General features: G+C 33.6%; 2 protein-coding genes across 2 annotated transcripts; one reads left to right on the top strand and one right to left on the bottom strand.

Moving 5' to 3' along the window:
- The first annotated feature begins 2,245 nt into the window (after positions 1–2,245).
- Positions 2,246–5,048, top strand: LOC142635439 (uncharacterized). The gene is made up of 7 exons (XM_075809594.1): positions 2,246–2,312; positions 2,402–2,962; positions 3,044–3,076; positions 3,185–3,556; positions 3,639–3,854; positions 4,675–4,703; positions 4,827–5,048. The coding sequence occupies exons 1-7, from the start codon at positions 2,246–2,248 to the stop codon at positions 5,046–5,048; spliced, it is 1,500 nt and encodes a 499-aa protein (XP_075665709.1).
- A 178-nt stretch (positions 5,049–5,226) lies between these two features.
- LOC142605979 (histone-lysine N-methyltransferase SUVR3) lies at positions 5,227–7,473 on the bottom strand. The gene is made up of 2 exons (XM_075777406.1): positions 6,689–7,473; positions 5,227–6,071 (listed from the first exon to the last, which is right to left on the bottom strand). Exons 1-2 carry the CDS (start codon positions 7,374–7,376, stop codon positions 5,683–5,685), a joined length of 1,077 nt encoding a protein of 358 aa, XP_075633521.1. The 5' UTR covers positions 7,377–7,473; the 3' UTR covers positions 5,227–5,682.
- Between the last annotated feature and the right edge of the window lie 4,695 nt (positions 7,474–12,168).

Below are 12,168 nucleotides of genomic sequence, written 5' to 3'. Positions count from 1 at the left end.
CACACACACCGAGTCCACTACATTGTGAAATTTAAAATTTTGTTTAATACTCATTTGAGAATGTTGTGAATTGTGTTGTATCCTTAGCATGTCTCAGTTCTGAATTTGTCCAGTGAATTGTTAAGCATATCACTACTAATTCTTATTTCTTTTCCCAAGTTGATAGATCATTGGTAAACGAAATTAATCCCCATTTAACCTTAACTAAGCAGAATCAACTTTTATGGACTTGGCGGTTCTTTCCTATAATACGAGTCATTTCACCAAGAAAAATAGGCAAAACTATATATATATATATATATATATATATATATATATATATATATATATATATATATATAAAATGTTGTGTTAACGGGTACTGTAAGGTGTCCGTTAACAATAACCTTTTGCAGCTTTTTACAGCATCCTTTCTATTTTTTGTAGCTTTTTAATTTTTTGACAAATTTTTAATAGTTTTTTTTTATCCTTTTTGGTAACCTTTTAAATAATTTTTGTCATTTTTATTAATTAAGGAAAATCTTAACATGCAACACACAGTGCTCGTTAACATTTCTTCTATATATATATATATATATATATATGATGCAAATTAAAAGCTAGAATTTCAGAAACATCCACAGATTTCACACCAAATATAATATAATTGCCAAGAATCTAATAATTGCATGGTTATGACTTATGATACGGGTGCGTAGTAATAGTTCAAAGTTCAAAGTTCAAAGTTCAAACACAAATTTTGGTCTGGATTTTGAAGGTCTAGATTGAGTCAATGGTCAATAGAGTGTTGCTATGTGTTGTAGGTCACACCAAATCACATTAGGCCGGCCTCAGACCCCCAAATACAGGAGGAAAAAGATATGCTACGGGAAAATTGACCTCTAGTGTTTGCCATTTTATTATTGTGACAAGCAAGACAATGCTCCTTTTTTTCTTTTTAATTTGTTAACTGCACAACCTTTGTTTGAGATAGCGGTTCAATTTGTTATTGAGAAGTAACATTAGATTCTAGTTTAGGGGTCTCATGGATGAAGCGGAACCATGGTACGGTTAGGGTATATAAAGAAATTTCAATATACCATATTAGGGTTTCTTTAGAAACACAATTCAATGCGAAATCCTTCACTTTCTTAAGTGATTTATTTTTTCATTGCTTGCTCCCCAGGATGTAGGCACACCAAACAATGTAAATCTATGTTGATTTTCTCTCCATTTTTTGCAAAATTTGCTAAGATTTGAAATTTACAACTTTACATGAAACAACAATTCAAGGATGAAGTTGCTATATGGCATTTTCAAATTAATTAGAAGTGGGTAAGTGAAATTCATTTGGATCTCTGATGCAACTTGTAAGGATTCTTTCTATTTATTGTACAAATGAATATAGTGTTGGAGTTTTGTACACTGTGTCATACCATGTATATCAAATATGGAGATGATCCTATGAGCATTATATTTCAGCACAACTGCTTACGTTTTTGCAAACCTTATACTACGATTTATGAATATGCTCTAGTGTTCTTTGAGAGCTTTGAATTGACAGCCTTATACTAATCAAATTCTCCTTTAAGCTATTAAATTTTTGGGTTAAAAGCAAATAACTGAGAACACGTTTCTGTAAACATGAAACTTCAATAAAATTATATTCGGTAATCTATATTGATTTGTCTGACTTCACAGCTTGCCTATATTTGTAACAGTAGTTTGTCTCCTGTCAATTTGAAATTGATCTATTTTATAGTTTCAATTAAATATTACATATTTAAAGATAGATTTAGTACTATGATGTTTAAAATTTTTAAATAACATAGCATTTTGTACATGATTAGATTTAGGAAATAAAATCTTAAGCATGAAATAGACTCTCTTCATTTCAAGTGAAATAAAGAAAATTTGTTCCGTCCTAGATAGGTTCCGCTTGTGTCTAGTTACTATCCAAATCGGACACATCCAAATGTGGACACATGTTTACAACAGACACTGTCCGCATCTGGTCGTTTCCAATTCCTGCGAATTGGTCATAACTCATAAGCTGGATCTATTCTACATACTTTAAATTGATCATATTCTAAAATGCTTATAAATCATAAAATAATAATTAAAAAAAACTAATAACACCAAACCGACTCTCTTGGTGTATGTGCAAAAATCATTAGAATAAGACATCTAGAGACTATAAATTAATTTCATGTTTGGCCAAGTACAAAGAAGAAAACCTCAAAATCAGTCCTCAAAATCACCACTAATGGCCATTCTCTATGTCTTCCTATTCATCTTCATATTCCTAAGCAATCCTCTCAGCATAAATTCAAGTAAGCATGCTAAAAAAATAAATAACCAAAGTTAGCTCAATCTCTATCCTTAACCACTGCTTTCACAGAGCTTTATTCTTATGTTTCAGGTACTTGCAAATTGAATTTTAGCCAGTTCCCATATGAAGCACAGAGTGAGTGCTTTGACATATCTGCAAACTCTGTCCCATCTTCTGTAATGAAGGCATGCTGCAGCTCAGCCCTCCAATCTCTCTTCAAAGCAATGGCAATAGAAGCCAACCACTCTGGGTCCATATTCCTCCAGTTGCCTGAAGCCAAAGATTGTAGTAACACATTACAAAATCTTCACCAGAGTTCAAATCTTGCTAAATGTGAACTCCAAGATTTAATATCTTCTTCAACAGGAGAACTATGCTCAAGTAACATTGATTCAATCATAAGTTTTCTTGGGATTGAGAGATATAACGCCTTCCGATCAAATTGTAAAAATTTATATGCTAGTAATTATAGTGATGAGACATGTTTTAATTGTGTCATGTCTTATAAGCAGTCATTACAAGCTCTAAAAAAAGGTGATAGTTCAAATGGCAATAGGTGTAATGAAGCTCTCCTTGTTAGTCTTGCAAGCTCAGATGTGGATTTCCAGAACTGGGTTCAAGGAACTTTTTCTTGTTTATGGAATGAAATAGGTAAGCTTTCCCAGTTTTCATTAATGGAAAATATTCCCTCTTATTGCTTAGTTTGAATGTTTTTGTTCCCTTGTGTTTCAGAGTTTTCATGGCCTACACAAACTCATAGAATAGGTTAGTGAACAGAAATTGGTGAACCTTAAATTTTTATTTGCTTTTCTACTTCTCTTAGTGTACAGTAAAATGTACTTTAGCCTTAATTGACTGTTAAATGTGTGAAAGAAGTCAAAGAACATCTACTGGATTCCAAGGCACTCCTTGCTACAGTAATTGTGGCTGCAGTGCTTGTCATCTTAGCTCCACTTCTATATATTCTCACAAGGAAGCAAATTCAATATGCAAGTGAAAAGGACCTGAAAAATTTATCAGGTGAGATACATGATAGATTAGTGGTCTTCAACACTGCATCTTTTGTGACTATCTCAATGACCTCATGCATGTTGGCTGTGGCAGCTGTGGTGTTTAAAAAAGAACCAGAGGATGAAGCCAAAAGACCCTTAAACTGCTCTGATCTCTATATATTCTCACCAGATGAAATGGCTAAAGCTACTGATTCTTTCAATAATTCAAACTTGATTGGAGAGGGAACTCTTGGTATGATGGTCATGACCACTTGATTTATTGAACTCATTAGTGAGATGCAAGTTGAACTAATGAAACAAAGAAAATTATTCAGGGAAAATGTACGTTGGAATAATGCCAAGTGGAATGAAATCAGCAATCAAGAGACTTAATGAGGGCATTGAGCTTCACAATTTCATTGATGAGATTTGCCGGAAAGCGAAATTAAGGCATCCTAATTTGGTGAGTACTGTGGGATGTTGTGACAGAGGAGATGAGTGTCTTGTTTATGAGTACTGTGTCAACGGTGATCTTTCAAGCTGGCTTCTCGGTAAGCTTTTTTAACGAAGATATGGGTTTTTAATTTATAGCATGCCACAAGGAAGTGCATACAAAACTCCCTCAATTCCTCTCTACAATCCTGTCACTTGCACTTCCATTTACCTCCAAATACACAGGAAAATTTCAGTTTTAATTTTCTTTCTCCAAAAAAAAAAAAAAAGGGGGTTGTATGCACCTTTCAAAATTGCTACTAAACATTAGCATACAACCTTAAATAAAATAATTATTTTATGCATCTGACATATGCATTATTTCTCTCATAATATTTAGAGCCCACAACTGTGAAGGATCCATATGTTGTGACTCGTGAGATAAATGAAGCATATTCTAGATGCATATAATGCCTTCTTCTTTAAATATTTTTTCATATATTATTGCCTTTTATTATAAATAAATAAATGATTCTCCTATACCATTTTCACAAACTTGGTAATTAGCAATGAATGTATCTAACAGGTGACAAAAGGACAGTAATCTTGACATGGGAGCGGCGGATGCAGATATTTATTGGCATTGCAAGGGGCTTATGGTTTCTTCATACCAATCCCTTGGAAAAATTAGTTCATGGAGACATAAAGGTAAAATTAATTCATTTCACCTATACCTAATACTAAGTGCGATGGTGCTAATAACTAATACTCCAAGTCTCCAATATGTCTCAGTTAGCAAACATATTACTGACTGAGAAACTAGAGCCTAAGATTTCAGACCGTATTTTATCACGCTACAAGTTAAAGAAGCCTGAAAGGATGGAAACCACTGCAAATGATGTTTTCATTTTGGGGTTGTGCTACTTCAACTTTTGACAGGAAGAAAGCCAGAATTTCTGGTTGAAGAGGTATGCTCTAATTGACATGTTGTCTCCCATATTGTATAGCATGTTACTATTTTATAAGCCTAAGATGGCAAATTCCAGCAGATGAGCTGAATATATTTCTATTGTCATTTGTCACTGATACAGGCAAGGAATGCAATAATGAAAGGAGGAAGCATAAGTGCCATGGCAGATCCATGCTTAAATGGGGCTTACATTGTAACTGAATTTCAAAATGTATTATCAGTAGCTGTTCAATGTACTACTCCAAATGAACAAGAAAGACCAAACATGGAAGAAGTCTTACAGAAACTTGAAGAAACCCAAATTTTAAGTCAAAACTTTAAATCCAACTGCAAGAATTTTTGAAATTTTTTTTTTTGGAAGTTGGAACCAGCAATGCTATAAAATATGTTTTATGGATTTGTAATATATATTTCTCATTATTTGTAATCTAAGGTGGGAAATCGTAATTGGTGTACAATTATAGTAACGCGAATGGTGAGCCATTTCTTATTTGTCGCCTTTTTGTTGTTAAAAGATCACCTTTTCCAAGCCAATGCCAAATTTAATTCATTTTGAATACAACTCACACAGTTACAAACATTTTCAATACAGCACATCTGATGTCAGTGACCATTTCTTATACATGTTTTGAACATAAAAAATTAACATGACCTTAAAATTAGAAGGCCACAAAACATAAATTTTCTTGCTCCTTTTTTCTTCAGTCATTTTCTTTCTCACCCCAAAATTAATTAACATGGCCTTAAAATTAAAAGGCCAGAAAACATAAATTTTCTTGCTTGTTTTTTCTTCGATCATTTTCTTTCTCACCCCAGAAAGAAGAGGGGGCCTCTGGGACAGTTCCAACCTGCCTTCCCCTCAACATCCCCTCCTCCTCCTCCAAGCCTTTTTCTATATTCCCTTCCCCTCCATCTCATCACTTGAAGATTGAAGACAGAATTCAAGGTCATTGGGTCGGTACAAGGAAAAACTAAAACTAAGTATTTTCTGAAGGCAATGTTCCAAAGCAACTAGAGCTACCACAGAAGCACTGCAGACCATTAGACCTTAACCTCACTTCACCATAGCTAAAGGCAAGCTCTTCATTTTCTTTTATGTCTCTGGAAGCAAAGAAGCAAATGCGGGGCACCAAAGCTCCCGAGCTCCTTACCAGTTTTGTCACTAAATTACCACCATCACATGAATGGTTAATGAACCGTGCTACATTTCCCATCCTTGTAGCATCAATGTTGATTCTCATACATGCCTTTCCAGATGGAAGATGCTCCCTCAAAACCAATAGAGCAGAAGAAAAACGCCCATCTGATGCAAGTTTATCATACATTTGTTGCCGATTTGTTGCCTCTTTGGTTGTCAGAAGTTCACCTTTTTCAAGCAAATGTCAAATTTAGCACATTTAATACAAATCTCACACGCTGAAATCTCAAACTATCCAGTTGAGAATGTTCATGTCCTTTAATTTCTAATGGCTTAAAAAAAAAAAGTTTGTACATGTTCAATTATTTAGCGAATAAGTCAAACTCAAGCTCAGATATATGTTCAACTATTAAATGAACTAAGCTTAAATATAAATAATATGTTTATGAACAAGTCCGACTTGATTTAACCATATATAATATTATGCGTTTATATGTACATTTATAAAATTATACATCTACAAACTTGAGTTAAAATGGTCTAAGTTTGAAAATAAGTTCATCACATATCAAATTATTATTTGCTATAAGCCTGTAGTTCATTTCATATACAAGGTTGGTGAACAAGCTTGGCAGCAAGAAAATGAATCAATAAATCATAAAACTTTTAATACTCCACTCAGATTTTGTAGTAAAAAGTAAAACCTCTGACTACATAGAGTTTGAAAATATCATTTACATGTATTTTTAGTCATATGACCTATAATAGGTAGGAGCAAATTCCTGAAACTGGTTTTTACTTGGTTCCATTTTCAATTTCATGGTAGAGGGAAAAAAAAAATGTACCTGCATACTCGCATACAAATTGGGCTTTCTCAATGAACTGGTCAGCGTATAAACCCCAACCTTTCCTTCCATCCCTCACAATCTTCAACCTCAACGAAACACCTCGCTGAGTCAACCGATTCTCACACTCCAACCCGCACCCACAACTCGGTCCGCACTCGTTCGCCATATCCAACTCATCCATCTCAGAAAAACACGGACACCCATCTGGGTCCTCATCGTCACACCTCTCGCAATCACACCCAGACACGCTGTGCCCCAACTCGTCCACCAAACTCACCGGTTCCACACCGAGTCGACTGGCCGAGCTGCTAAAATCCAGCGAGCCCCATGATTGGCGCTGGGGTTGTGAAGAAGAAGAAGAAGGGAAAATCTGTGATGGGGTGTAGATGAAATGGGCATATGGGTGGTCATCTATGGTGTTGTGGAATGGGATGGGGAGGTTTTCGAAGGATCTGGAAGCGTCGGAGGATCGGCGGAGAGTGGTGGATTTGGAGAGTTGGTTTAGGGATTTGGAGGTTAGAGAAATGTTGGCTAGTTCTATTGGGGTCAGCCATGGGAGGATTAGCTCGAAGCATTGGAGGAAAGGTCCGGTTGGGTTATTAGGCTTTTGTTGTTGTTGTTGTTGTTGTTGTTGTTGATAATGTTCATTGGTTTGGCAACGTTTTTTTGTGTCTGGTTCCCACATTTGAGCGAAGCTGCAAAAGATTTCGGATGCGACAGTCTGTGTATCAGTGATTATGTTATGTAGTCATGGGGCTTTTATTTCTATTTTTTTTAAATGCGAACATTTTCGTTTTTTTTTTTTTTTTTTTTTGACTGAGAGAACATTTTTGCGTTAATTATGAATATTAACGTAGAGCTCCAGGCTTCAACTAGATAGATCAAGCTGCATCCTTCTCCAGAAAAACCTTTTTTGATCAACACACCTCACCCTTGTTGCCATTCTTCTCCCTCTTTATTTACTCACACTCCCTTGGCCAAAATGAGAATTTAATATTAATTTTTAAACATTATAATTAGTAGGTACTATTTATAAATTATATTTTTTACTAACATCTCGAGTGTAAGAGACTCGATTTTGGGCCTATAAATCGAGCCTCAAAGACTCGATTTTCATGGTCAAATCAAGTCTGATGTAGCATTTTTTCTACGTGGACTCCACCTGAAAATCGAATATCTAACACTTGATTTATATCTTTCACTTTATTTTTTCTTATTTTCCTTCTCCTTCTTTTTTTCTGAGTTTCATTTCCTCTGTGCATCTGTTCATCTGCTTCTTGCACAAGCTTAGCCACCACAGGCCCATCGCCTCCGACCCAGCAGCGCGACCCAGGTGGCGAGACCCAGGCGCGCGACCCAGGTCGCAACCCAGGTGCTAGACCTAAGTCGCGAGACCCAAGTCGCAGCCCAGGCGCACGAACCAGGTTTCTGGGATTTCTTAATTTTTTTTTTTGGAGAGACTTGAAATTTTTTTGGTTTGTAAATCGAGTCTCTAAAACTCGATTTCCAAGTGGACACCACGTGGATAAAATGCCACGTCAGACGTGATAGCCCATGGAAATCGAGTCTTTGAGACTCGATTTTGGCCCACAAAATCGACTCTCTTAGACTCGAGATGTTAGTATTATATTAACTTTCAAAACAGTACCTACTAACTATATTCTTGAGTAATTATGGCTAATGGCCCATTTTCGCCCACTCCCTTCACCTTTGTGTGTATTCCCTTGTTTCCTTGTGTCTACCCCATTTTTCCAATGTTTTTCCTTGTGTTTTCCCCAATGTTTTTCCAACCACCCACTTATTTACCTTCTCATCCCTTTTATAGTCTCTCATTAGTGGGCAATCATCGTTATCATTTCACCAATTCACATGCATTTTCACTTTCGTCAGAATCTTAAGGAATTATCATGCCTTTTGAGATTTCTCTTGAAACTTGTTCCAAACGTTAAATAACATTCGGCAGTGAGTTTCCCAAAGGCACTAATAGTGCTCAATTATTGACCTGAATTTGACCATCCCCTCGTCAGCTTCCCCTTAGCCTTAACTTATTAGCTGGTATTGGGCTTAACCTGGCTCGGACACAATAGGGCTCCCTCAAACGCTAATTACACATCTATTAGTGGACTAATCTACAGTGTTAAGCCTTGGTCACATGGGCCGTTCTTGGTCACCTGGGCCTAAACCCCTACAATATATATATATATATATATATATATATATATATATATATATATAAATTAAAAATAAATAGGGATGTGACTAAATTAAGCTGACAATTATAATACAAAATCAAGGTTTCACAATCACGGAGTAGTTTTTTGACAGGATAAGAGTCTTGGGGGTAGATAGATGGATAGAGAAGTGATTTTTTTTTTAAAATTTTTTTTTATGTTTTCTTCCCTTTAAATTATCATATTATAACACATTAAACAGTAAAAAAAAAGTGATGCAGGATGCGAAAATGTCAAGAAGTAGAACATGTCCATTTTTAGAAAACAAGAAATAAAACACATTTGCTTCTGAAAATAACTTCAAATCCACAAAGAGAAAGGACTCTGGAATCCACCGGAGAAATAATATACAAACGTTTGAATTTTTATTAATATCAATAATACTGAAAACCGTTTACAGAGGGGACTATTTAAAGGCTCTATAAATTTGACAAACAAGAAAATATATTCTAAAATAACTCATAATTAATACTTGACCATAATAGGATCCAAATTTGACCTAAAAACAAGGAAATAGATCGCTTAAACCTAAAATAATGTTTTTACATAAAAATATCAAAATTAAATTGTAGATTCTCTCCTACATCAAAAAGTCAATAAAGTAGACCTATTACAAATTTCACAAACCTAACTGAGTTATATAAACCCATATAGGTTAACCAGATCACCAAATATGTGTTGGATTTGACTGAGTTTGACTTAATCATATGTAAAAACAGTTTATTTAAGCACTTTGATCGGTCTAAGTGCTAGGTGACCAGATATTTGGTCAAACCGATCAGGTCCGTCCAAGTTTAATAACTATTATCATATAAATGAATTTAAGTTGATATTTTTCTTAATAATTATCATTAAGAAAACAAAAGGAAATTACAGTGGTGGAGAATAAGGGGCATCGTCATCTAAAGCCCAAGATAAAAATTTGAGATAGAAGAGTTGGGGATACTTCCCTCACTTTGACACAAAAAGGGCCATTTAGCAAGATTATGGGCAACAAATTTTACTTCCCTAAAGGCTAAAGGTATGATTTACAGACCAATCAATAAAGTACTAACAGCAGTATTTTCAATAACCCAATAAGGAGAAGATGGAACCTTTTAGATCGATAGAATCACATTTAAGGCATCATCCTCACAAATTAGAAACTTTTAACCCTTTTCGGCTGCTAGTAAAGATGGTTTTGCTTCTCATGTTAAGGAATCGTGGTGCTCAAGTCTCTTAATAATCATTTCCCATTGCTGCCATACAAGCTTTGTCTTCTTCTTTTAAGGGATCCCAAAAGCTACTTTTTTTTTTTTGGGTGGCACATGACCTGCAAATTCTCAAGACAATTAGTTGATCATTATTTTAGAGTAGGTTTTAAAAAAAAAATTCAACTAAAGTTTTATCAATATTTATTATTAAATTTGGCACTTAAAGTTTTATCAATCTTTATTATTAGTTTTTGTTTGGACAGCAACATAACAGAGAGAAAAGAAAAAGAAAATTGTTGATAAAATTGTATTTCACCTAAATAACTAGTTTTGATTTTTTTTAGCAATTACTTTTTGAATATGAGCGAATTTTTCTCTTTCTAAAGAGATATTTCTCTCAACCTTCTCTATTTAATGCCTTCCAAATATATTTATGAACATTCCAAAGGAAAATTTGTAAAATAATATATATTTATTATTCATTATTTAAACCGGTAATGTTTTGAAGTTATACTCAATCTAGCACATTTCTTATCCAGATGCTAGCCTTTAAGCACGCACTCATGCGCGTGCTCAGAAACACTTCTATTTTTTTGAGTAAATATTAATAATTTGTATTTATTATAATTTAAAAATATAAAAATGATAAACTTTAGAGATAAATAGTAATTGTAACTTCTCTTTTGAACGTGAAGGGAAATAAATCATAAATTTTAAGAATTCTCTTTTTGAATTCAAAATAAAATTTGTTATTTGACATTTATGACCATATTTTTAAAAGAAGTTACCATTCATTAATGAGGGTATTTTTAAAAGAAGTTACCCTTTTATATATATATATATATATATGAGAAATGATATGTTCACAACATTTTTACAACAAATCCTAAATGACAGGTTGTTACTGGTTGTTATTGTTAGGGCAAAAAAGTAATTTTAGTGTTAAGTTCAAATTTGAACCAATAATAATTAACCACCTATGATTTGTTGTGAAAATGTTGTGGACGTAGAACCCCTCTCTCTCTCTCTCTCTATATATATATATATATATATATTAATAGGCAAAACTTAGAAAAAATCCAATTAGATTCTACAATTGAAGTTCAATTTCGCGCTATGTGTCATAAATTATTTATTTTAAGAGAGTTTTATTTCTTAATTTTGGAGTCAAATGTGAGACCTCATCATAAATATCTATCCAAGTGAGTTATTACGTATAAAAATTAAAAAATCTATAATATTCTTACTAGACTTTTAAAAGAGTCAACAAAATATAAGAATGACTATCAATAGTATATAAATTATATATATATATATATAGGAATTATACTATGTATCTTATTGTATATCTTTAAGTATATCTATGCATATGTATAGGGTTACAAGTTAGTTTAGATAGAGTTTGACTCCAAAAATCAATGGAAAAACGACATGTGTCCTATTAACTCAATTAATTTTTATTTATTTTTTTCACTTGTAAATAGATTTGTTCCATCACCTAAAATAAATTTAATAGTTTCAACAACGGGGGAGGGGAAGGTGGATAAAGCATAAATAATATCATTATTATTGAGTTATTACTTAAACCCTCACATTAATATTTTAATCATACTCATCTCAATATCATGAATGAAAGAGAATTGTTTTGTAATCTTAATATATTAATTAGGGCAAACTATGCTTTAAATGGAAGAAAAGAAAAAAAAAAAGAAGATAAGACATGATTACATATAATAATTTTTATAGATTTGATAGTAATAATTACTAAATTTAATAAGCCTTGATTCATAACCTCAAGTCATTTAGAATTAATAAATGTATAAATCTAAAAAAAAGAAAAGAAAAGAAAGATAGAATCAACAAAGAAAGTGACGAATATACCCCCGAATCCAGGATATATCAACTTTGTATAGGGACGTGGTATCCACGTAATCGACGTGCCACTTCCCCGCTAGTCGGTGGCCAAAAATCCAATCCAACCAATCATCCCATTCTCTCATCAATTCTTTATTACCATCTCTCTTCTAATTAAATACCTTCACATCAAAGATAG

The sequence above is a fragment of the Castanea sativa genome, chromosome 1 (assembly GCF_040712315.1).
Source record: "Castanea sativa cultivar Marrone di Chiusa Pesio chromosome 1, ASM4071231v1".
Taxonomy (NCBI): domain Eukaryota; kingdom Viridiplantae; phylum Streptophyta; class Magnoliopsida; order Fagales; family Fagaceae; genus Castanea; species Castanea sativa.
This window is presented reverse-complemented; position numbering and strand designations above follow the sequence as displayed.

Excerpts from the sequence above, each read along its gene's own strand:
- LOC142605979 (XM_075777406.1), bottom strand. The coding sequence starts at position 7,376 with ATGTGGGAACCAGACACAAAAAAACGTTGCCAAACCAATGAACATTAT. Across the intron at positions 6,072-6,688 it reads ATTTGTATGCGAGTATGCAG|GTGAACTTCTGACAACCAAA; the intron begins GTACATTTTTTT and ends TGCTTGAAAAAG.
- LOC142635439 (XM_075809594.1), top strand. The coding sequence starts at position 2,246 with ATGGCCATTCTCTATGTCTTCCTATTCATCTTCATATTCCTAAGCAAT. Across the intron at positions 3,077-3,184 it reads TACACAAACTCATAGAATAG|AAGTCAAAGAACATCTACTG; the intron begins GTTAGTGAACAG and ends AATGTGTGAAAG. Across the intron at positions 3,855-4,674 it reads TCTTTCAAGCTGGCTTCTCG|GAAGAAAGCCAGAATTTCTG; the intron begins GTAAGCTTTTTT and ends AACTTTTGACAG.